This window comes from Mesoplodon mirus, assembly GCF_964341445.2.
Source record: "Mesoplodon mirus genome assembly, chromosome: 6".
NCBI classification, from domain to species: Eukaryota; Metazoa; Chordata; class Mammalia; order Artiodactyla; family Ziphiidae; genus Mesoplodon; species Mesoplodon mirus.
Genome location: NC_138982.1, coordinates 30,010,956 through 30,034,268, shown reverse-complemented (window position 1 = coordinate 30,034,268; position 23,313 = coordinate 30,010,956). Strand labels below are relative to the sequence as shown.

The following is a 23,313-nucleotide window of genomic DNA, read 5'->3' as shown; positions in this document are numbered from 1 at the left end:
CGGTCAGTGTGCGCTCCACACCTGGGCTGTGCAGAGGCACACCCAGGGGAGCAAGGCCCAGGAGCTTCTGGAGAGGGAAAGGTGTGTCTCTGACTTCGTACAAGATAACACAAGGTTTTATGCTTGCAAGTGACTGGGCTGTACTAAGAGGAGGAGAACATTGAGAAGAAAGCGATTAGAGGAGCAAGATTAGAGAAATAGTACTCTTCCCCCCGCCACCCGCTGGCAGGGCAGCTGTGCTGTAGACGTATATGGACGGCCTCACAGCCCTGACTCACAGGGCCACACTGAGGAAGTGCTGCGTTCCTTGACGTCTTTGTTCACATGGTGTCCTCCTCCACTGCTTGTCTGATGAGCACTGTCTTTCAGGACTCCTCTGTGAAGTCCTTCCTAATTCCTCCACCCCTAGTGGAATTGACTACTTCTTCCTCGCCTCCCCTCCGCACGTCCCACCCCTCAAGCAAGTTTTTTTTTAAGTAAAGCAGCGGCTTTATTAGTATTTGCCTGAGAAAATCAGGATCACATATGTTGGAGCGAAGAAGAAACCTATACTAAGTACAGGTACTTCCAGACAGATCTCAAATGATGAGCGTTTTCTCTCTGCCAAGCAGAGTTTTTTCATAGCCCCATTAATCGTGTTTATTTGTTAATTTTCCTCCCACTTGGGAGTTTTTTGAGGGCAGGAACCAAGACATACTTGCATCTTTACCTGCAACACCAACCCCAGTGCCTGTTCATGGTGGGCAGATGCCGTCTGTCACGTTTGCCGAGTACGGTAGCTGACGGCTAAAGCATTGTCATTCGGCTGTGGTTTGTGTGCCTGCTCTGTGCTGGGCCCTGGGGCAGGATGCCGCTGCCTGGTGTGTCACATTGGATGTGGATATGTGCGCTTCACTACAGAACTAGGTCCTTTCTCTCCGCTCTTCATGTACTCACTCATCTGGGTGCTGATTCTGCAGAGGGCATTTTTAAAGGGGTGCGTGTGCACGCGCTTGTGTGTTTAAAACTTAATTCTTTCTTGGAAAGATGTTTTATTAAATACGTATTGTACATATTTTCTTAAGTCCATTCAGATGAGGTTCTTCTGTAGCATTTCACTAAGGAGTCCTTTTAAAGGCAAAGGGTTTCCAGAGTTACTAGAGAAGAGGGATTCCCTTTCACTCACCTGAGAGAAAGGTCTTTATCAACATCAAGCAGCAGAGGGTGCTGTAGTTCAGGAGATAAAGCAGCAAAAGTAGCTCAGAGATTAATTTTTTTAAACACAGAAGCTATGGAGATGCCATTTACCTCTTCTCTGAAAGCATATAGCAACTGTGTTAATAAATGTTAGCTATAGTCTTTTAAAATTTGTATCTTGTCTGAAATGGAAGGGGAATTAGAGTATTCATGGGAAAGAAGGAAGTGAATAAATGCGAAAACAGCCTGGGGACCTTTTCTGGAGCACTTCCAGTCCAGAACTGGTTTTCTAAGACTATAAAAAAATGACCAGATATCTAAGGCCAGAGATGAGAAGAGAACATCTTTTAAGGCCATACATAGATCAAATCAGGAGAGAACATCAAGTGCTTTTCGTGTAAGCCTGCTGGTAGGGAAGCAACTGGAGGGGAAATGATACTATTGCTTTTTTTAAATACTGTCACTCTTTGATGGCTGAGAAACAGCTATATTGGATATTTGAGTTTCCTGGACATGGAGATGAGAATTTCCTGTGGTCCCAGTTTCTAATAAGTTTCTCTTTCCTTGGTATGTGACTAGATTTGTTGCATTTCCTAGAATCCCCACCCCACCCCCCAGAAAAAAAGTTTCTGTGGCATAGGATTCAATTCAGTAGAAGGCTTGAGACTCACAAGAGTTCTCGACTACAGGAGAATGGTTAGAAGAGAAGAAGGAAAATGAGACTCTTGGAACTTAGGAGCCTGCATCAGCCTGTTTAGTTTTTCAAATGCCAGTGAGAGAGTGTTTGTTGCCATTTTTTTCCCCACACTTAAAAGAAAACTTTTATTGAGATATACTTTACATATCATAAAGTTCACGCATTTAAAGTGTACAATTCAGTGATTTCTAGTATATTCACAGAACTGTACAGTGATCAATCAGCCCAGACAAATTTTAGAATGTTCTCATCATCCCAGAAAAAAACTCTGCACTGATTATCATTCAGTCCCCATCCTCACCCTCTCAGGCAACCACTGTTCTACTTTCTGTCCTTGCAGATTTGCCTAATCTGGACATTTAATATCAATAGAAATATACAATATGTGATCTTTTTTTTGTGACTGTTTTCTTTAACTTAACATAATTTCGTTATCCATCGATGTGGTGGCATGTGATCAGTATTTAATTCCGTCGTGTGGATGTACCACATTTTGTTTATGCATTCATCAGTTGATGAATATTTAGATTATTTTGAAACTTATAGACTATTATCAATAATGCTGCTGTGAACATTCATGTACATGCTTTTGAGTGGACATATATATTTTTTTCTTTTCAGTATATACCTAGGAGTGGAATTGCTGGTCACATATGTTTAACATTTTCAGGCACTGCCGAATTGTTTTCTAAAGTGGCAAGACCATTTTACATTCCCATCAGCGATGTGTAAGGGTTCTGATTTCTCTGATCCTCACTCACACTTGGTATTGTCTTTTTGATTAGCCATCCATCCTAGTGAGTGTGAAGTGATAGCCCATTGTGATTTTGATTTGCCTTTCCCTAATAACTAATGATGTTGAGGATTTTTCATGTACTTATTAACCATTTGTATATCTTCTTTGGAGAAACGTTTGTACAAATCCTTTGCCCATTTTTTACTTGAGTTGTCTTTTTATTACTGACTTGTTAAGAGTTCTTTATATAATGTATATCCAAGTCCCTTATTAGATACATGATTTGAAAATATTTTCTCCCATTCTGAGGGTCATCTTTTTCTTGATGGTATCATTTGTGGCACAAAGTTTTTCATTTTATGCAGTCTAGTTTCTCCATTTTTTCTTTGCTTTGTGTTTTAGTGTAATTTCTAAGTATCTGTTGCCATAAAGAGTTACTCCTGTGTAAGTCTTTTAAGAGTTTATAATTTTAGCTTTTATATTTAAGTCTGTGATCTGAGTTAATGTTTGTATATGGTGTGAGGTAGGGGTCCAACTTTATTCTTTTTGTGTGGCTATTCAGTTGTCCCAGCACCAGTTGTTGTTTGTTTGTTTTAATTGAAGTATAGTTGATTTACAATGTTGTGTTAGTTTCAGGTGTACAGCAAAGTGATTCAGTTGTATGTATATATATATATATATATATATATATATATATATATATATATTCTTTTTCAGGTTCTTTTTCCTTATAGATTACTACAAAACCAGCACGACTTGTTGAAAAGACTATTCTTTTGCCATTGAATTGTGTTGGTATTGTTGAAAATCAGTTGACTGTAAATCTAAGAGTTTATTTCTGGATTTTCAGTTCTTTGCCATTGATATATACGTCTGTCCTTACACCAGTTCACAGTGTCCTCATTACTGTTGATTTATAATAAGTTTTGAAATCAGAAGGTATGAATCCTCCAAATTTATTCTTCTGTGATTCTGGGTTCCTTGAATTTCATATCAGTTTTATGATCAACTTGTCAGTTTCTGCAAAGAAACCAGCTAGGGTTTGATAGGTATTGTATTGAATCTGTAGATCACTTTGGGCACTAATGCCATCTTAACAGTGTTAGGTCTTCTAGTCCATGAGCATGAGAAGCCTTTTTGTTTATTTAGATCTTCTTTGATTTTTTTCAACAACGTTTTGTAGTTTTCAGTGTACAAATCTTAAACTTTTAAGATTATTCCGTTATTTTATTATTTTATTCTATTATAAATAGAATTATTTTTCTTAATTTCACATTTAGATTGTTCATTGCTAGTGTGTAGAGGTAAAATTGGTTTTTATTACTGATTTTAAATCCTGCAGCCTTATTTGAACTTGTTTATTAGTCTAATATATTTATAGTAAATTCCTTGGAATTTTCTATATACAATATTAAGTCATCTGCAACTTCTTTCCCTCTAATCTGGGTACATTTTATTTCATTTTCTTGCTTAATTGCTTTGGCTAGAACCTTTAGTACAATGTTGAGTAGAAGGGGTCAGAGCAGACATCTTTGTGTTGCTTCTGTTCTTAGTGGGGAAGTTTTTGGCCTTTCAAGGTTAAATATGATGTTGGCTGTAGATATTTTATAGTTGCCTTTATCACGTTGAGGAAGTTCACATTTATTCCTGGTTTGTTGAGTATTTTTATTATGTAAGGGTATTGAATTTTGTCAGATGCCATTTTTGCATCTATTGAGATGATCACATGGATTTTGTCCTTTATTCTGTTAAGTGAGTTTATTTCATTGGATTGATTTTCATATGTTAAACCAATCTTGTATTCCTGGGATTTTTGCATCTATATTCACAAGGGATGTTCATCTGTAGTTCCTTTTCTTGTAATAGCTTTGTCTGGTTTTGGTATCAGGGTAACTGACCTCATAGAATAAGTTGGGAAGTGTTGTTTTCTGTTTTTTTTGGAAGTATTTGTGAAAGATTAGCATTAATTCTTCATTAAATGTTTGATAGAGTTCACCAGTGCTGCCGTCTGGACCTATTCTTTTCTTGTGGGAAGTTTTAAAATTACTAATTCAATCCATTTACTTATTATGGGTCTGTTCAGATTTTCAGTTTCTTCTTGAGTCCAATTAGGTAATTTGTGTCTTTCAAGGAATGTGTCCATTTCATCTGAGTTAGCTATTTTTTTTATCTTATTCATAGAATTCCTTTATAATCTTTTTTTTTTTTTTTTTTGGTGAGGTTGGTGATAATGTCCCATCATTCATTCTTGATTTTAGTAATTTTATTTTTTTCTCCTTTTTTCTTAGTCTAGCTAAAAGTTTGTCAGTTTTGTTTACCTTACTACCCACTTTTAAAATTGCTTCAACAATAGTCATTTACTTGCCTTTCCTTTTAGGGTTGACTTCTTTATCCCAGGAGTCTCTGTGGTTGGTGGGTTCTCAATATGCTCCAGCCCCAGACTGCTAGAACAAGAGAGAATGATAGAATTGGCAGTGAAATACACAAACCACCCTCCTGCTCTCTGGATTCACAATCAGGTGAGCAAACCTCTGTTTAAACTTGGAGATCTGGGATCTCTGTCTCCCACAGAATTTGTGTTCAGCTCACTTAATCCACCTAAGAAACCTAGGCTTGTGTGAAAAGGGTAGAAGCTCACAAAGAGCTCCCCTCCATCCAGAATTCAGACTGTAGCAAGGTTAAAGAAGCGGAACCTTTTTGATGCACTAAGGATGATGCAAAGATACTTTGGGGTCTTGAAATACCTTCTGGGTCACCAAACAGTATTCAGTTGAATGCTGCTTTAGGATTAAAACATTTTACTTCATATGTACATTTTTGAAAATTGGCTCTGTGTGTGTCTTGTAACTGGTAAATCTATAAATCAGATTATTTTGTCCTAACGATCTTAAACGAAGGGAATTAAGCTAATCATTCTCTCATTATTTGGAGAGGAAACAATCTCTGATTACTTACTTCTCGTGCCCAGTTGAGCACTGCTAAACCTGTGGTGCCACTGCCTCTCCATTTCAGTCTCTGGAGAGTGCTTCACATGTGATTTTGAGGAGTCCACATTTGCTGCTAATAATTCATGGTTCATCATGGACCTCAACACGACCCTATGCTGCTGTTCATTACCTACTAGAACTCTGATAACAAAGTGTGAGCTCAGAACAGATCAGTTATTTGTCTTCTTAGCTTTTGACCTTTGTCTTTTTTTTAACTGCCATCCCCTTCACTTCTAGAGTGTGCCTTCTGTATTTACCAACAACCTCCATCCCATCTCAGGCACTTGCTTATCCCCTTTACCAAAAAGGAATGTGCTATATTGCAAATATTGTAGATACAAATAAACTGATTTTAAAATTTATATGGAAGAGCAAAGGAACTAGGGTAGCAAAAACAGTTTTGAAAAAGAAGACTAACGGGAGGAATCACATTACTCAAATTTCAGATTAAAATAAAACTACAGTAATAAAAACAGTGTGGTATTGGTGAAGGGATAGATATATAGATCAATGGAACAGATTAAAGAGTTCAATAGACCGGCACACATACGGCCTTTTGATTTTTGACAGAGGTGCTAAAGAAATTCAATGGAGAAAGGATAACCTTTTCAACAAATAGTGCTGGAATTTGTCTATCCATATGCAAAAAAAAGGAACATTGACCTAAATCTCATACTTTATATTCAAAGTTAACTCAAAATATATTGTAGGTCTAAGTAAAGGTTTTAGAAGAAAACACTAGATATATTCTGAACATCAGGGTAGGCAGATAGTTCTTAGACATGACACCAAAAGCAGGATCCCTCAGAGGAAAGACTTATATATCAGACTTAATCAAAATTAAAAATTTTTTTCTGCAAAATATGCTATAACAGAATTTTCAAAAAGAAGCCACAGCCTAGGAGAAAGTATTTGCAAATTAGATATCCAACAAAGGACTCATATCCAGAATATATAAAGAACTTGCAAAAGGCAGCAAAAATAAAACAAACATAATTTTTAAATGGGCAAAGGATTGAACAGACGCTTCCCTAAAAAGGACATAAGGATGGCAAATAAGCAATGAAACAATGGTCAGCATCATTAACCATTAGGGAAATGCAGATTAAAACCATATATAGTGAGATACCTCTACAGACGTATTAGAATGACTAAAATTTAAAATATCGACAATACCAAGTGCTGCCAGTGATGTGGAGCAACTGGAACTCTTATATTGCTTATATTGTTAGAAGGAAAGCAAGATACTACAGCCATCCTGGAAAATATTTTGGCAGTTCCATATGAAACTAAATATACACTTAGCATAATACCCAGCAGTACCACTCCTGAGTATTCATCCTAGAGAAACAAAAGAATTGTCCATATAAAAACCTTACATGAATGTTTATAGTGGTTCTATTCATAATTGTCAAAAACTAGAAACAACCAAAACATCCTTCAGCAGGTGAATGGATAAATAAACTGTGATATCAATACATTCATACAGTATACAGGCAGACCTTGTTTTACTGCGCCTTACTTTACTACACTTTGCAGATAATTGTGTTCTTTTACCAATTGAATGTTTGTGGCAACCCTGCCTTGTCAGATGATAGTTAGCATTTTTTTTTAACAATAAACGTTTTCTTTATATGAAGAAATTTTTTAAATTAAAGTATAGTTGGGCTTCCCTGGTGGCGCAGTGGTTGAGAGTCCTCCTGCCGATGCAGGGGACATGGGTTCGTGCACCGGTCCGGGAAGATCCCACATGCCGCGGAGCGGCTGGGCCCGTGAGCCATGGCCGCTGAGCCTGCGCATCCGGAGCCTGTGCTCTGCAACGGGAGAGGCCACAACAGTGAGAGGCCCACGTACTGCAAAAAAAAAAAAAAAAAAAAAAAAAAGTATAGTTAATTTACAACGTTATGTTAGTTTCAGATGTACAGCAAAGTGACTCAGCTATACATATATATGTATGTGTGTATATATATACACACACATACATATATATCTTCTTTTTCAGATTCTTTCCCATTATAGGTTATTACAAGATATTGAATATAGTTCCCTGTAGTATATAGTAGGTCCTTGTTGTTTATCTGTCTTATATATAACAGTAGTATATGTATGTTAATCCCAAACTCTTAATTTATCCCTTCCCCAGCTTTCCCCTTTGGTGGCCGTAAGTTTGTTTTCTATGTCTGTGGGTCTATTTCTGTTTTGTAAATAAATTTTTTTGTATTATTTTTTTAGATTCCACATACAAGTGATATATTTGTCTTTGTCTGGTTTACTTCACTTAGTATGATCATCTCTAGGTCTATCCATGTAGCTTCAAATGGCGTTATTTCATTCTTTTTTATGGCTGAGTATTATTCCATCATATATATGTACCACGTCTTCTTTATCCATTCATCTGTTGATGGACATTTAGGTTGTTTCCATGTCTTGGCTATTGTGAATAGTTCTGCTATGAACTTTGCAGTGCATGTATCTTTTCGAATTAGAGTTTTCTCTAGATATATGCCCAGGAGTGGGATTGATGGATCATATGCTAATCTCTAGATATATGCCCAGGAGTGGGATTGATAGATCATATGCTAAGTCTGTTTTTAATTTTTTAAGGAACCTCCATACTGTTCTTTATAGTGGCTGCACCAATTTACCTTTCTACCAACAGTTTGGAAGGTTGCCTTTCCCCACACCCTGTCCACCATTTATTTGTAGATTTTTTGATGATGGTCATTCTGACTGGAGTGAGGTGGTACCTCATAGTAGTTTTGATTTGCATTTCTCTAATAATTAACAACATTGAGCATCATTTCATATGCCTTTTGGCCATCTGTATGTCTTCTTTGGAGAAATGTCTGTTTAGGTCTTCAACCCATTTTTTAATTGGGTTTTTTTTTTTCATATTAAGCTGTATGAGCTGTTTGTATATTTTGGACATTAATCCCTTGTTGGTAGCATTGTTTGCAAATATTTTCTCCCAGTCCACAGGTCGTCTTTTCGTTTTATTTATGGTTTCCTTCGTTGTGCAAAAGCTTTTAAGTTTAATTAAGTCCCATTTGTTTATTTTTGTTTTTATTTCCATTACTCTAGGAGATGGATCCAAAAAAAATATTGCTGAAATTTATGTCAAAGAGTGTCCTGCCTGTGTTTTTCTCTAGGAGTTTAATAATATCTGGTCTTAACATTTAGGTCTTTAATCCATTTTGAGTTTGTTTATCTATATGATGTTAGAGAATGTTCTAATTTTATTCTTTTACATGTAGCTGTCCAGTTTTCCCAGTACCACTTAGTGAAGAGACTGTCTTTTCTCCATTGTCTATTCTTGCCTCCTTTGTCATAGATTAATTGACCATAAGTGTGTGGGTTTATTTCTGGGCTTTCTATCCTGTTCCATTGATCCATGTGTCTGTTTTTGTGCCAATACCATACTGTTTTGATTACTGTAGCTTTGTAGTATAAAGTATTTTTTAATTAAGGTATGTACGGTTTTTTTAGACATTGCTACTGCACGCTTAATAGACTAAAGTATAATGTAAACATAACTTTTATATGCATTATAAACATAATTGTTATATGCACAGCAACCAAACAATGGCTGTGACTCACTTAATTGTAGTACTAGCTTTATTGCAGTGTTCTGGAATCGAACCTGCAGTACCTCCCAGGTCCGCCTCTATTTGTTAATTAAGCAGTAAAAACAGATCAACTGTTGATGCACACCACAACTCAGCTGAATCTCAGGGGTGTTATGTTGAGTGAAAAAAGCCAGTCTCAAAGGTCCCATACTCTATAATCTCATTTATGCCACAATCTGGAAGGCAGAAATACAGTGATGGAAACGTGGTTGACAAGGGATAGGGTGGGGGTGGGTGTGAGCAGAAAGGGATAGCATAGGGGAGTTTTGGGGGGTGATGGAACTGTTCAATACCAATTTTGGCACTACACTTCTCTATGTTTGTGTTAAAATTCATAGAACTGTACAACAACAAACAACTGTTACCGTAAAGATAATGTAGAAAATAAAAGATTTCTAAATCTACAGCAGCATAAAAAAATATTCTTCCTATGGTTTACATGTCAGGCTGTATCTGTTTACACACATTTCCAGCTGCTTGCCTTAGCATTTCCATTGTAAATGTATCCTGTCACATTTCTACCCTGCGACCTTCTGAGTCCTTCCTTGGGTGTGGCCTCGGCTATCTCATTCCTTTTTATATTCTCTTTGGGTTTTCTTCCATCACTATCTCCAGGTTGCATCCTGAGTTGTTAAAGTATGCCCTGAGGGTGGGACCAGCAAGGGGTCCATGTGCCCCGAGCTCAGTGCTAAAAGGAGCTTAGCCATCCGGGCTCCTGGTTCCACGTGCCCCCTCCAGTTGTTGGCCGCCTACGTGACCTGGACCTGTTCCTGGTCCATAGCTCCCTGCTGGGTTTCATGGCTCATTGGCATTTCAGTGAAGGAACTTATTCCAAGAGGCTGTAGAAAATCTCCAAGTGGCATTGCTTGAGTGCACATCCTAATTGTAGTGCCTGCTCCACTCTGCCCAGTGGGAGTTGCAAACAGCCTTTATGAAGTCAGATTTTTCTTGGAACCATTCTCAGGTGTCTGTTTTCCTCCTGAGGATTCGTCTTATTAAGCTGTTAGAGTGGACAATAGAGGCACGTGAGTGTCTCGGTGGCAGCAGGCTGCTGTGTTGGGACATGGAATAAAGTGCCATAAATGTCTTCCTTTATTTTCTCTGCTTTGGCTCAAGCTCCTGGTAGGGTAAAGGGTTGTAGACAGCTATTGTGTGCTGGGCGCCAATTGCTGTGGAAAAGTTGTTTATTTCAAAAGTAGAAAATCTATATCCAAATTAGATACATTGCCATGTAATTGAAGGTAATGTCCCTTTACTCTCTTCCATTTTATACTCTACAGCACTTTGAGTCTCATGTTCATGCTACCCCGGCAGTTTTTATTGATCAACAAAAGACAAAGATGGCTTTTGATTCTTTCCAGATGCTAGCAAATTAGGAGATAGATCTACTGAAGATTATTTTGTCACTAAGGAGACAACAGGCTTCTTGATTATTATCTTTCTCTGGGGCATATTTTCTTGACAACTTAAGGGTTGAAAATGCTCTGGTTTCTAAAAACAGTAACCTAAAGGTTTTGTTTGTTGTCATTACTAAGCACTCTGAAGGTGACCATTGGAGGGAATTATTTCTGTCTTGTTTCTTAGTCTCTTTTACTCTTAGATTCTTAGAGATAAAGAGAAATGTACGGGCAAGAAGGAGAGGAGGGGAGAGAGATTAACTCTACTGTCATCATTAGACAGAGCCTCCACAGATTTCTGTTTTCAAGACTTGAAAGGAAAGAGCATTTTAAAGCACTTTAGAAGCCAGTGTAGCAATTCCTAGATTTTAGTTTTTCCTAAAAGAATGCACCCTTGCTGCTAATTCCTTCTGTCAAAAATGAAAACCCACGTACCGTCCTTCATGTAAAAATCTCCTGCATCTTTAAAATAGTTAAGTTCAGATGGGTTTTTTTTTCCCCCTCAGAGAAAGGATTTCCATTCATTTAACATTTCTTGACCAAAAAGGACCTGTTCTGTGAATTCACATAATTTTCATTTTTTCTTAGATTTTCTCTAAGTTCTTTAAATTGTAGAGCCCCAAATTAAATTCATATCAAAAAGTACTTACTGTGCACCTGTCAGGCAAGGCACCAGTTGAGTGCTCAGGGTTGGTCTTCAGAAAGTGCCTGAACTGAGGGAGTCTACTCAGTTGATTTGTGTCAAGAATGTTCCTAGTCTAAATGATTTCTTTATTCCTAAGTTCTGTTTTTTGGTGACAGGGAAGAAGGAAGCAGGCACCCCCTACGTTTTTTCTTCTGTGACAGCCACATGACCAAAATACCGTCCATGTAGTGCTTGATGCCAGCAGGGGTTCCCCCACAGTGTCATGCAATGCCCACCGTGGCCCTGGGGGGTGAGCAGGACGGGCTAGAACCCATTTTCCACATGCGGCAGCAGAGGCTGAGAGGAGTGAAGGGACTTGCTGGATTTCATAGGGGCTGTGATTAAAAGTTAGCTTTCCGACTCCTAGATCAGTGTGTTTTTCTCCAAACTAAGGGTTCTCAACACTGCCGGATCCAATGCCCCCTTTCATTTCTGAAATGAAATTCAAAGTTAGTATATACATAAGTACACACATTAAATAAATATATTTAAAATATAACATAATTCTCTAAATACAGTACAAAGGAGAAATAAAAGAAAGTGATCCATATTCAAAGACTCTATTTCAGTGTATAAATGGTGGGACATGTCTAAACTAGAAGGTAGAATGAGGTAGGCAGGTTGCTGTTCCTCAGTGTAGGATCACCGTGAATACACGTATACAGATGCAGATGGTACAGGTGTTTCCTGGCAACAGAAGGACCACGCATATGTGCTGTACACTGGGATGTGGTTCTCCAGAATAGTGAACATGTTTGGTAAATTTCTGGACACAACAACATACAATCTGCATGGCAGTGACATTCTGGAAAATTCAGACCACATTAGATCCATGCAAACAATACTTTGAATTGTTTTTGTTTCTGTTTTTTTTGTTTTGTTTTTTGGGGTTTTTTGGCGATAAGCGGGCCTCTCACTGTTGTGGCCTCTCCCATTGCGGAGCACAGGCTCCAGACACGCAGGCTCAGTGGCCATGGCTTACGGGCCTAGCTGCTCCACGGCATGTGGGATCTTCCCGGATCAGGGCACGAACCCGTGTCCCCTGGATCGGCAGGCAGACTCTCAACCACTGTGCCACTGGAGGGAAGCCCTCTTTTTTTTTTATACAGCAGGTTCTTATTAGTTATCCATTTTGTACACATCAGTGTATACATGTCAATCCCAGTCTCCCAATTCATCATACCACCACCCCCCAGACCCCGCTGCTTTCCCCCCTTCATGTCTATACATTTGTTCTCTACATCTGTGTCTCAATTTCTGCCCTGCAAACTGGTTCATCTCTACCATTTTTCTAGGTTCCACATATATGCGTTAATATACTATATTTGTTTTTCTATTTCTTACTTACTTCACTCTGTATGACTGTCTCTAGTTCTTACCATGTCTCTACAAATGACCCAATTTTGTTCCTTTTTATGGCTGAGTAATATTCCATTGTATATATGTACCACATCTTCTTTATCCGTTCATCTGTTGATGGACATCTCGGTTGCTTCCATGTCCTGGCTATTGTAAATAGTGCTGCAGTGAACATTGGAGTACATGTGTCTTTTTGAATTACGGTTTTCTCTGGGTATATGCCCAGTAATGGGATTGCTGGGTCATATGGTAATTCTATTTTTAGTTTTTCTTTGTTTTTTTTGTGGTTTTTTGCGGTACGCAGGCCTCTCACCATTGTGGCCTCTCCCGTTGCGGAGCACAGGCTCCGGACGTGCAGGCTCAGCGGCCTATGGCTCACGGGCCCAGCTGCTCCGCGGCATGTGGGATCTTCCCGGACCAGGGCACGAACCTGCGTCCCCTGCATCGGCAGGCGGACTCTCAACCACTGCGCCACCAGGGAAGCCCTATTTTTAGTTTTTTAAGGAACCTCTATACTGTTCTCCATAGTGGCTGTATTAATTTACATTCCCACCAACAGTGCAAGAGGGTTCCCTTTTCTCCACACCCTCTCCAGCATTTGTTTGTAGGTTTTCTCATGATGCCCATTCTAACTGGTGTGAGGTGATACCTCATTGTAGTTTTGATTTGCATTTCTCTAATAATTAGTGATGTTGAGCAGCTTTTCATATGCTTCTTGGTCATCTGTATGCCTTCTTTGGAGAAATGTCTATTTAGGTCTTCTGCCCATTTTTTGATTGGGTCGTTTGTTTTTTTAATATTGAGCTTCATGAGCTGTTTATATATTTTGGAGATTAATCCTTTGTCCATTGATTTGTTTGCAAATATTTTCTCCCATTCTGAGGGTTGTCTTTTCGTCTTGTTTGTAGTTTCCTTTGCTTTGCAAAAGCTTTTAAATTTCATTAGGTCCCATTTGCTTATTTTTGTTTTTATTTCCATTACTCTAGGGGGTGCATCAAAAAAGATCTTGCTGTGATTTATGTCAAAGAGTGTTCTTCCTGTGTTTTTCTCTAAGAGTTTTATAGTGTATGGTCTTACATTTAGGTCTCTAATCCATTTTGAGTTTATTTTTGTGTATGGTGTTAGGGAGTGTTCTAATTTCATTCTTCTACATGGAGCTGTCCAGTTTTCCCAGCACCACTTATTGAAGAGAGTGTTTTTTCTCTTGTATATCCTTGTCTCCTTTGTCATAGATTAGTTGACCATAGGTGCATGGGTATATCTCTGGGCTTTCTATCCTGTTCCATTGATCTATGTTTCTGTTTTTGTGCCAGTACCATATTGTCTTGATTACTGTAGCTTTGTAGTATAGTCTGAAGTCAGGGAGTCTGATTCCTCTAGCTCCATTTTTTTCCCTGAAGACTGCTTTGGCTATTCAGGGTCTTTTGTGTCTCCATACAAATGTTAAGATTTTTTCTAGTTCTGTAAAAAATGCCATTGGTAATTTGATAGGGATTGCATTGAATCTGTCGGTTGCTTGGGAAGTATAGTCATTGTCACAATATTGATTCTTCCAATCCAAGAACATGGTATATCTCTCCATCTGTTGGTGTCATCTTTAATTTCTTTCATCAGTGTCTTGTAGTTCTCTGCATACAGGTCTTTTGTCTCCCTAGGTAGGTTTATTCCTAGGTATTTTATTCGTTGTGTTGCAGTGGTAAATGGGAGTGTTTCCTTAATTTCTCTTTCAGCTGTTTCATCATTTATGTATAGGAATGCCAGAGATTTCTGTGCATTAATTTTGTATCCTGCAACTATGTTGACTAATAGTGGTGAGAGTGGACATCTTTGTTTTTTTCTGATCTTAGAAGAAATGCTTTCAGTTTTTCGTCATTGAGAATGATGTTTGCTGTGGGCTTGTTGTATATGGCCTTTATTATGTTGAGGAAGCTTCCCTCTATGCCTACTTTCTGGAGAGTTTTTATCATAAATGGGTGTTGAATTTTGTCAAAAGCTTTTTCTGCATCTATTGAGATGATCATATGGTTTTTATTCTTCAATTTGTTAATATGGTGTATCACATTGATTGATTTGTGTATACCGAAGAATCCTTGCATCCCTGGCATAAATCCCACTTGATCATGGTGTATGATCCTTTTAATGTGTTGTTGGATTCTGTTTGCTAGTATTTTGTTGAGGATTTTTGCATCTATATTCATCAGTGATATTGGTGTGTAATATTCTGTTTTTGTAGTATCTTTGGTTTTGGTATCAGGGTGATGGTGGCCTCACAGAACGTGTTTGGGAGTGTTCCGTCCCCTGCAGTTTTTTGGAAGAGTTTGAGAAGGATGGGTGTTAGCTCTTCTCTAAATGTTTGGTAGAATTCACCTGTGAAGCCATCTGGTCCTGGATTTTTGTTTGTTGGAAGATTTTTAATCACAGTTTCAATTTCATTACTTGTGATTGGTCTGTTTATATTTTCTATTTCTTCCTGGTTCAGTCTTGGAAGGTTATACCTTTCTAAGAATTTGTCCATTTCTTCCAGGTTGTCCATTTTATTGGCATAGAGTTGCTTGTAGTAGTCTCTTAGGATGCTTTGTATTTCTGCAGTGTCTGTTGTAACTTCTCCTTTTTCATTTCTAATTTTATTGATTTGAGTCCTCTCCCTCTTTTTCTTGATGCGCCTGGCTAATGGTTTATCAATTTTGTTTATCTTCTCAAAGAACCACCTTTTAGTTTTATTGATCTTTGCTGTTGTTTTCTTTGTTTCTATTTCATTTATTTCTGCTCTGATCTTTATGATTTCTTTCCTTCTACTAACTTTTGGTTTTGTTTGTTCTTCTTTCTCTAGTTCTTTTAGTTGTAAGGTTAGATTGTTTATTTGAGATTTTTGTTTTTTCTTGAGGTAGGCTTGTATTGCTATAAACTTAACCTCTTAGAACTGCTTTTGCTGCATCCCATAGGTTTTGGATCATTCTGTTTTCATTGTCATTTGTCTCCAGGTATTTTTTGATTTACTCTTGGGTTTCTTCAGTGATCTCTTGGTTATTTAGTAACGTATTGTTTAGCTTCCATGTGTTTGTGGTTTTTGTGGGTTTTTTTCCCTGTAATTGATTTCTGATCTCATAGCATTGTGGTCAGAAAAGATGCTTGATATGATTTCAATATTCTTTAATTTACTAAGGCTTGATTTGTGACCCAAGATGTGATCTATCCTGGAGAATGTTCTGTGCACACTTGAGAAGAAAGTGTAATCTGCTGTTTTTGCATTGAATGTCCTATAAATATCAAATGTATCTGGTCTTTTGTGTCATTAAAGCCTGTGTTTCCTTATTACTTTTCTGTTTGGTTGATCTGTCCATTGGTGTAAGTGAGGTGTTAAAGTATTATTGTGTTACTGTCGATTTCCTCTTTTATAGCTGTTAGCAGTTGCCTTATGTATTGAGGTGCTCCTATGTTGGGTGCATATATGTTTATAATTGTTATATCTTCTTCTTGGATTGATCCCTTGATCATTATGTAGTGTCCTTCCTTGTCTCTTGTAACATTCTTTATTTTAAAGTCTATTTCCCCTGATACGAGAATTGCTACTCCAGCTTTCTTTTGATTTCCATTTGCATGGAATATCTTTTTCCATCCCCTCACTTTCAGTCTGTATGTGTCCCTAGGTCTGAAGTGGGTCTCTTGTAGACAGCATATATATATGCATCTTGTTTTTGTATCCATTCAGCGAGTCTGTGTCTTTTGGTTGGAGCATTTAATCCATTCACATTTAAGGTAATTATCAATGTGCATGTTCCTATGACCATTTTCTTAATTGTTTTGGGTTTTATTTATTTTTTTTGCGGTACACGGGCCTCTCACTGTTGTGGCCTCTCCCGTTGTGGAGCACAGGCTCCAGGTGCACAGGCTCAGCGGCCATGGCTCACGGGCCTAGCCGCTCCACAGCATGTGGGATCTTTCCGGACTGGGGCACGAACCCGTGTCCCCTGCATCGGCAGGCGGACTCTTAACCACTGCGCCACCAGGGAAGCCCTTGGGTTTGTTTTGTAGGTCCTTTTCTTCTCTTGTGTTTCCCCCTTAGAGAAGTTCCTTTAGCATTTGTTGTAGAGCTGGTTTGGTGGTGCTGAATTCTCTTAGCATGTCTGTAAAGCTTTTGATTTTTCCATCGAATCTGAATGAGATCTTTCAGCTGGGTCGAGTAATCTTGGTTGTAGGTTCTTCCCTTTCATCACTTTAAATATATCATGCCACTCCCTTCTGGCTTGTAGAGTTTCTGCTGAGAAATCAGCTATTAACCTTATGGGAGTTCCCTTGTATGTTATTTGTCATTTTTCCCTTGCTGCTTTCACTAATTTTTCTTTAATTTTTGCCAGTTTGATTACTGTGCGTCTCTGCGGGTTTCTCCTTCGGTTTATCCTGTATGGGACTCTCTGCACTTCCTGGACTTGGGTGGCTATTTCCTTTCCCATGTTAGGGAAGTTTTCGACTATAATCTCTTCAAATATTTTCTTGGGTCCTTTCTTTCTGTCTTCTCCTTCTGGGACTCTGTAATGCGAATGTTGTTGCATTTAATGTTGTCCCAGAGGTCTCTTAGGCTGTCTTCATTTCTTTTCATTCTTTTTTCTTTATTCTGTTCCACAGCAGTGAGTTCCGCCATTCTGTCTTCCAGGTCACTTATCCGTTCTTCTGCCTCAGTTATTCTGCTATTGATTCCTTCTAGTGTAGTTTTCATTTCAGTTATTGTATTGTTCATCTCTGTTTGTTTGTTCTTTAATTCTTCTAGGTCTTTGTTAAACATTTCTTGCATCTTCTCGATCTTTGCCTCCATTTTTTTTCAGAGGTCCTGGATCATCTTCACTATCATTATTCTGAATTCTTTTTCTGGAATGTTGCCTATCTCCACTTCATTTAGTTGTTTTTCTGGGGTTTTATCTTGTTCCTTCATCTGGTACATAGCCCTCTGCCTTTTCATCATGTCTGTCTTTCTGTCAATGTGGTTTTTGTTCCACAGGCTGCAGGATTGTCGTTCTTCTTGCTTCTGCTGTCTGCCCTCCGGTCGAGTCTTTTTGTAAAATGATTTAGGGTCTAGTCTCAGGTCATTCCAAACCAGTTTTCACCTGCATGTATGTCCCATGGGTCTTTTAGAAGTCTGTGCAGGGCAGCCCTGTGCATCACAGAGACTGGTGTGTCACCAGACCAGCTCTCTGACTTAAAAACCCTCGTTTGCCTCATTTGCTGATTTCTGTGCTGTAAATACTCCCACAGTGGCTGGCATCAAACTACCAGTAGAAACTGGCCCACAGAATTCCTGCAGATTTAACCATCTGCTTAGTAGGAGCCAGTTTCGGGACACCACTAACTTCACAGGACATCTGGTGTCGCTGGCCTTGCCCTCTAAGTGCCAGTTGGATTCCGTAAGTCATCATGACCTGAAAAAAGTGTCACCACAGATTTCCAAAACACCTCCCTCAGGGGCAGTATCGCCCCCGTGGAGAACCAGTGCATTCAGCTCCGATGGTATCTCTGGTGTAAGTGACCTCACCCAGTTGTAGCTGCTTTACCTGGGTGGGTGTGAGTGGTACTTAACCCCTAGGCTGGAACCTCTGGCTGCCTGTTCTGCTCCAGGGAGAAGCTGACAGCACTGAGCAGGACCGCAGTGCTGGCCTCAGCCTGTGGAGCAGCCTGGCTGTTCCCTGCTGGCGGCTAGGAGGGGGACCCCCACTTCTCAGCCCTGATGAGCCCAGGGTAGCCCCATCCCGCCTCTCGGCTCCAAGGCTTTAATCAGAACACAGGAGCACAGCTCAGAAAAGGACACTCATACTTCAGGGCTGTCCCCTGGGCCCAATGCCTCTTTGCACAGCCCAGTTAGTTCAACACCTGAGAAGTTAGCAAATGGCAGGGTTCCTGAAGCGAGCCTCCGTCTCTCCACACCAGAGTGGCTGTGCAGCTTGCATCCTGAAGGTGGAGGAGCACATGGCCTGTAGGAGGCACAGGTCGGATCAGTTCACGGCCCTGCGAGAACTGAGAGCAAGCTGTAAAAATGGCCCTAGAAACTGACCAAAATATATGAGGTGGATGTGCTCTGCTTTCCGAAGGAAGAACATGGTTTAAGGCCTCTGCTACACAGCATTAAAGGCTCGTTTCTCTCCCCCCTCAGTGTACACTGGACTCGGAAGTGGCCTTGAGAGTGGGTGGAGAGTTCCTCTTTGACCCTCAGCCTGCAGACGCCTCTAGAAACCTTGTGTTGATTGCGGGAGGAGTTGGAATTAACCCTCTGCTTTCCATCCTGCGCCACGCAGCAGACCTCCACAGAGAACGGGCGAACAAGGGACGTGGGTATGAGATTGGAACAATCAGACTGTTCTACAGCGCAAAAAACACCAGCGAGCTCCTGTTCAAGGTAAGGGAGGAGTGTGTGTCACATAGCTTGCTGTGAGCAGACTCGCATCGTGGTACTAGTGTCCACGGACCTTTCTTGTCTCCATTGCGTCTTCTCTGCAACAGTTCAGAGTCTGGAAAGGCTGAATCATGTTCACATGAGGCCCAGGACAATTTAACAAGCTAGTGCTGAGGAGGCTCCCAGTGCAGTGACAGGAGAGGGCAGGGCTGGGGGCTTGAATCAGGAGGTGGACGAGCAGGAAGATCAGCGTGGCGCTGGGGTTCCCCAGAGAGTCACGGGGACTGCGGGTGGGCTCAGATGGCACAGGAGTAGGTGAGACCCAGCTGGGTGTGTGGAACCCCCAGCGGCTGCATCTGTGGAAGCTAAGTCCATTTGACAGGAGAAGGGGTTCACTCTGGATTGCTTTGCAGCTGCAAGGATAACAAAAGAACAGAAACAGTTAAAAGACACAACTGTGGTCAGTGAAACTGCTGCTTAATTGCCCACGCCGGAGAAAAAGGAAAAAGAAAAAACTCCCGGAGAGTTAGTAATATGCTTGTTAGCATATTCAGATTTCAATTAAAGCCAAATAGCCCTCTGTACTCTGAATGCTCTGGCCTGCTCGGCTGCAAACAATATCTCTCTAAGTAGAGAGCGGAGAGGCAGACGTGTGCAGAATGGCAGTGGAGGTTCAGCATCCCTGGGGGTGCACATCTGTTTTGATTTTTTTAAATTGTAGTGTGACCAAATATGTTTGACATTCCAGAAAAATATCCTTGATTTAGTAAATGAATTTCCTGAGAAGATTGCATGCAGTTTGCATGTTACAAAACAGACTACACAAATCAGTGCAGACCTCAAGCCATACATCACAGGTGAGTCCCCTAAAGATGTTTTGACTGTATCCATACCATTATTTTGTGGATGTGCCAGTTGGTTGAGTGTAGATGCTTTATTGTTGGGAGTTGTCACTACCTGGGGAATTGAGAGATGATTCATCATGGAAAAATACGGAGAGGTTAGTTGGATTTACTTATTATATACAGATCTCCTGCTGCCCATATTAAAAATTTATTTTCTGCATTTTTTAGGGGACCTTTGCGTCATCGCGGTAGTATGCATACAAAGAATTATACTCCGGCTTTGACTGAATCAATTCCATTTGCCATTAATAGTAATTTAAATTTCTCGTGGTTTCCCCTCCCTGGAAGGAGTTCTCACAAAGCAGTTTATTTACTTTGCTGAAGGCAGTTTTGAATCTCTCCCAAAGATCAGTATGCTCCCTGGCCCTGTCTGGAGAGTGCATTATGATCAGCTGTCCTCATTGCTTGCTGTGGATTCAGGAAACCTGGAGACACACTCTCTGCTTGGGTCCGGCCCGGACACCAGCAGGAGCTGGCATGCTGATGACTCAGGACGCAACCCACTGAGCTTATTACTGAAAATAAACACTGTTGCCGAGTTGTGGTTAGTCCTTCCTCTTTTCAGTACAGACACGTCTGGCTTAAATTGGTGTTTATTCTGTTTTTTGGTAGAAGGAAGAATAACGGAGAAGGAGATAAGATATCATATTTCGAAAGAGACCTTGTTCTACATTTGTGGCCCACCTCCCATGACAGACTTCTTCTCCAAGGACCTGGAGAGCAGCCACGTTCCCAAAGAGCACATCTACTTTGAGAAGTGGTGGTAGGGGGCAGGCGCAGGGGCAGAAGGGTGGGATGGAGGGCCACGAGGACAGGGACAGACAGTACACTCTGTGATTCGTGGGGGATGAATTCACCTCTGCCCAGCCTTCGTTTTTAAGGCTGTGAACTCAGTGACAGGTTGGAGAAACAAGAAAAACCAGCTGACAGACTTAGATGATAAACTTGTTGCAAAAACTTCATTGATTAAACTGGTTTTCACTACGTTGACTTTCTTTTATGAATAACTGCTTGATTATCTCATGATGTACCTCGAATTGGTTGATAGGGATTTTCTTTGCCCTTAAGGGAAAAAAAGACATAGACTTTTATTCAGTCATATGAAAATATGGTTTTGTGTGTGAAATGTAGGCTATCTTTAAATTATTTGATAACAACCTATATATCTTATGTTGAATAAATTTAAACGTAATTTCATTTGAAATGCTTTATTATATTTAATGTCTTAGGGACTTCCGTGGTGGCACAGTGGTTAAGAATCCGCCTGTCAATGCAGGGGACACGGGTTCAAGCCCTGGTCTGGGAAGATCCCACATGCCATGGAGCAACTAAGCCCACGTGCCACAACTCCTGAGCCTGCGTGCCACAGCTGCTGAAGCATGTGCGCCTAGAGCCCATGCTCTGCAACAAGGGAAGCCACTGCAGTGAGAAGCCTGTGCACCGCCACGAAGACTAGCCCCTGCTTGCTTCAACTAGAGAAAGCCCGCATGCAGCAACAAAGACCCAACGCAGCCATAAATAAATAAATAAATAAAATTTAATGTTTTAGTTTACCTTATTGTGGCCTGCAGCCTTGCTTCTTCAGAAGTTGAGTTTGGAAGTAGAAAATTATTAGAAAAACTGCTTTATGGAATTGAACATCCAGCATATTTGTTTCATGTTAATAAACAACCTCAGTATGTATCCTCATTGTTAGTTTCTTCTCAGATGAAACCCTTCCTGGGGTCTGTGTCTTGGCCGCCTGCCTCAGTGCTACATGTGGGAGGCGGCTTCATGTTTGGGACAAAGGTAAGGATGACTGCCATGTTCCCTGTTGAATCTGCCCTTAGTGGCTCGGCTGGCTGGCTATAAAAATGTGCTTAGGATTGATTAGGGGGTACAGAGCCAATTCCAAACCCTGTTCCTCTGCCTTTTATTTCATTCTTTTGCCAGGGTTGTTCCTGGCACAGCAGCTTCTCATATACCTGTTGAGTGACTAAAAGCAAGCAACTACCGTTTAACCCCTTGCTAAGCCTGGGGTTGGGAGGTGGTCCCCAGGATGCATGGAGAGAGTGGAGAGCATCGTCCTAAGGCTGCTCTGGTGGAACTGATAGAAAGCAGACTTTACTTCTTATCTCTGTTTAGAGTTTAAAAAATGTGAAATAAGTCCCCAGGCTCAGGCCAGGCCCTCCTTTCTGACAGGCAGTCTTGGACCATGGCCACTTTCCTGGAGAGCCCCATGAGGTAAGGGGGGTCCGGGAAGAAGGGCAGACCAGAGCCGGAGTGCAGGGGTCCATGGAGAGGATTCTGTTCTCCAGCTGATGAGAGAGGGCAGGAGACCCTTTCTCCTCTCTGGGGTTGCAGGTCTCACGGGGACTCCAGGGCTTAAACACATCACTGATTTATGGGGTCTGGCGATGGCTAGCATCACCATTCTAGCCTCTGCCCTGTTTTGAATTTTGTTTTAAGCAGGGATCATTTGTCAACTGTTTCAATCCCAGATTTGAATTCCGTAGGAGGAGAGGGGGACCCTTGACCCGACAGGAATATCAGAGTCCGTTCAGGGTAATGATCGTCACCATTTCAGAGGTGAGGGGAACGTGAGGAGCTCTGACCTCCCTAAGGAGCCTGAGTCACCCGTTGGCCCCAAAGTGTCCAGGCCGAGAGCTGGCCTTGAGGGCGGAGCACTCGGAGGCACAGAGCATGCTGAGGTTCAAGGGCGTGGGAGCACGGCAGGGCCCTTCCACCCACTGGCCAGGGCAGCTGGTAGGGAGGGGACACCCAGCTACCGAGAGGGAGTCCACCCCAGGCCTTTCTGTGTTGGGAGTGGAGGTGCCAGGGAGTAGCTTCAGTGCAGCATATGGGATGGGGGCCTGTGTGCCCGCTGTTGTGTCACAGAGCGAGGGCCACCTGTCGAGATCCCAGCTCTGCCCGCCACCCTGCCAGACACTGTCGCCATCTGTAAATCACTGAGGGGCCAGGTCATGACCTTTGCCTAGACTGTAGCTCCTTCCAGCTCTGTTCTTTCTGGTGCTGAGCGCTGAACAGTATTTCTGGTCCCCTGGCCAAGGATGTCCTTTTGCCCTTGCTTGCTGGGCCAGTGAGAATCTCTTTGGTCCTCAAATTAAGTCCAGCCAGGGTGACTTGGAATTTATAGCGTGGTGGCTGAGAATGTCAACTGGAGAGAGCCTGTGAGCCCGGCTGCTTGGGTTCAGACCTCAGCTCTGCCATGTACTGGGTAGATGATCTGGAGCATGTCACTGACCTGCGTGATGCCTCAGTTTGTAATTACACACATGTGGGCACATATGTGCCCCTGCGTGTGAAACAGGTAATAATACCCCCTCCCTCATAAGGCTGTTATGGGGATTAAAGGTGATGAAACAT

General features: G+C 40.9%; 1 protein-coding gene across 3 annotated transcripts in view; it reads left to right on the top strand.

Moving 5' to 3' along the window:
- The window catches only part of OXNAD1 (oxidoreductase NAD binding domain containing 1), a 60,657-nt gene extending 39,157 nt beyond the window's left edge, over positions 1 to 21,500 (top strand). For 2 of the 3 annotated variants that reach the window (XM_082625138.1, XM_082625137.1), the window contains 5 exons: positions 4,987 to 5,128; positions 18,803 to 19,045; positions 19,791 to 19,899; positions 20,560 to 20,710; positions 21,177 to 21,500. In XM_082625138.1, the coding sequence (XP_082481264.1) occupies positions 4,987 to 5,128; positions 18,803 to 19,045; positions 19,791 to 19,899; positions 20,560 to 20,710; positions 21,177 to 21,279 (748 nt within the window). In that variant the 3' untranslated portion in view covers positions 21,280 to 21,500. Of the gene's footprint in view, positions 1 to 4,986; positions 5,129 to 18,802; positions 19,046 to 19,790; positions 19,900 to 20,559 lie in introns of all 3 variants that reach the window. The other variant, XM_082625139.1, reaches the window with a different exon arrangement.
- Positions 21,501 to 23,313: the final 1,813 nt, after the last annotated feature.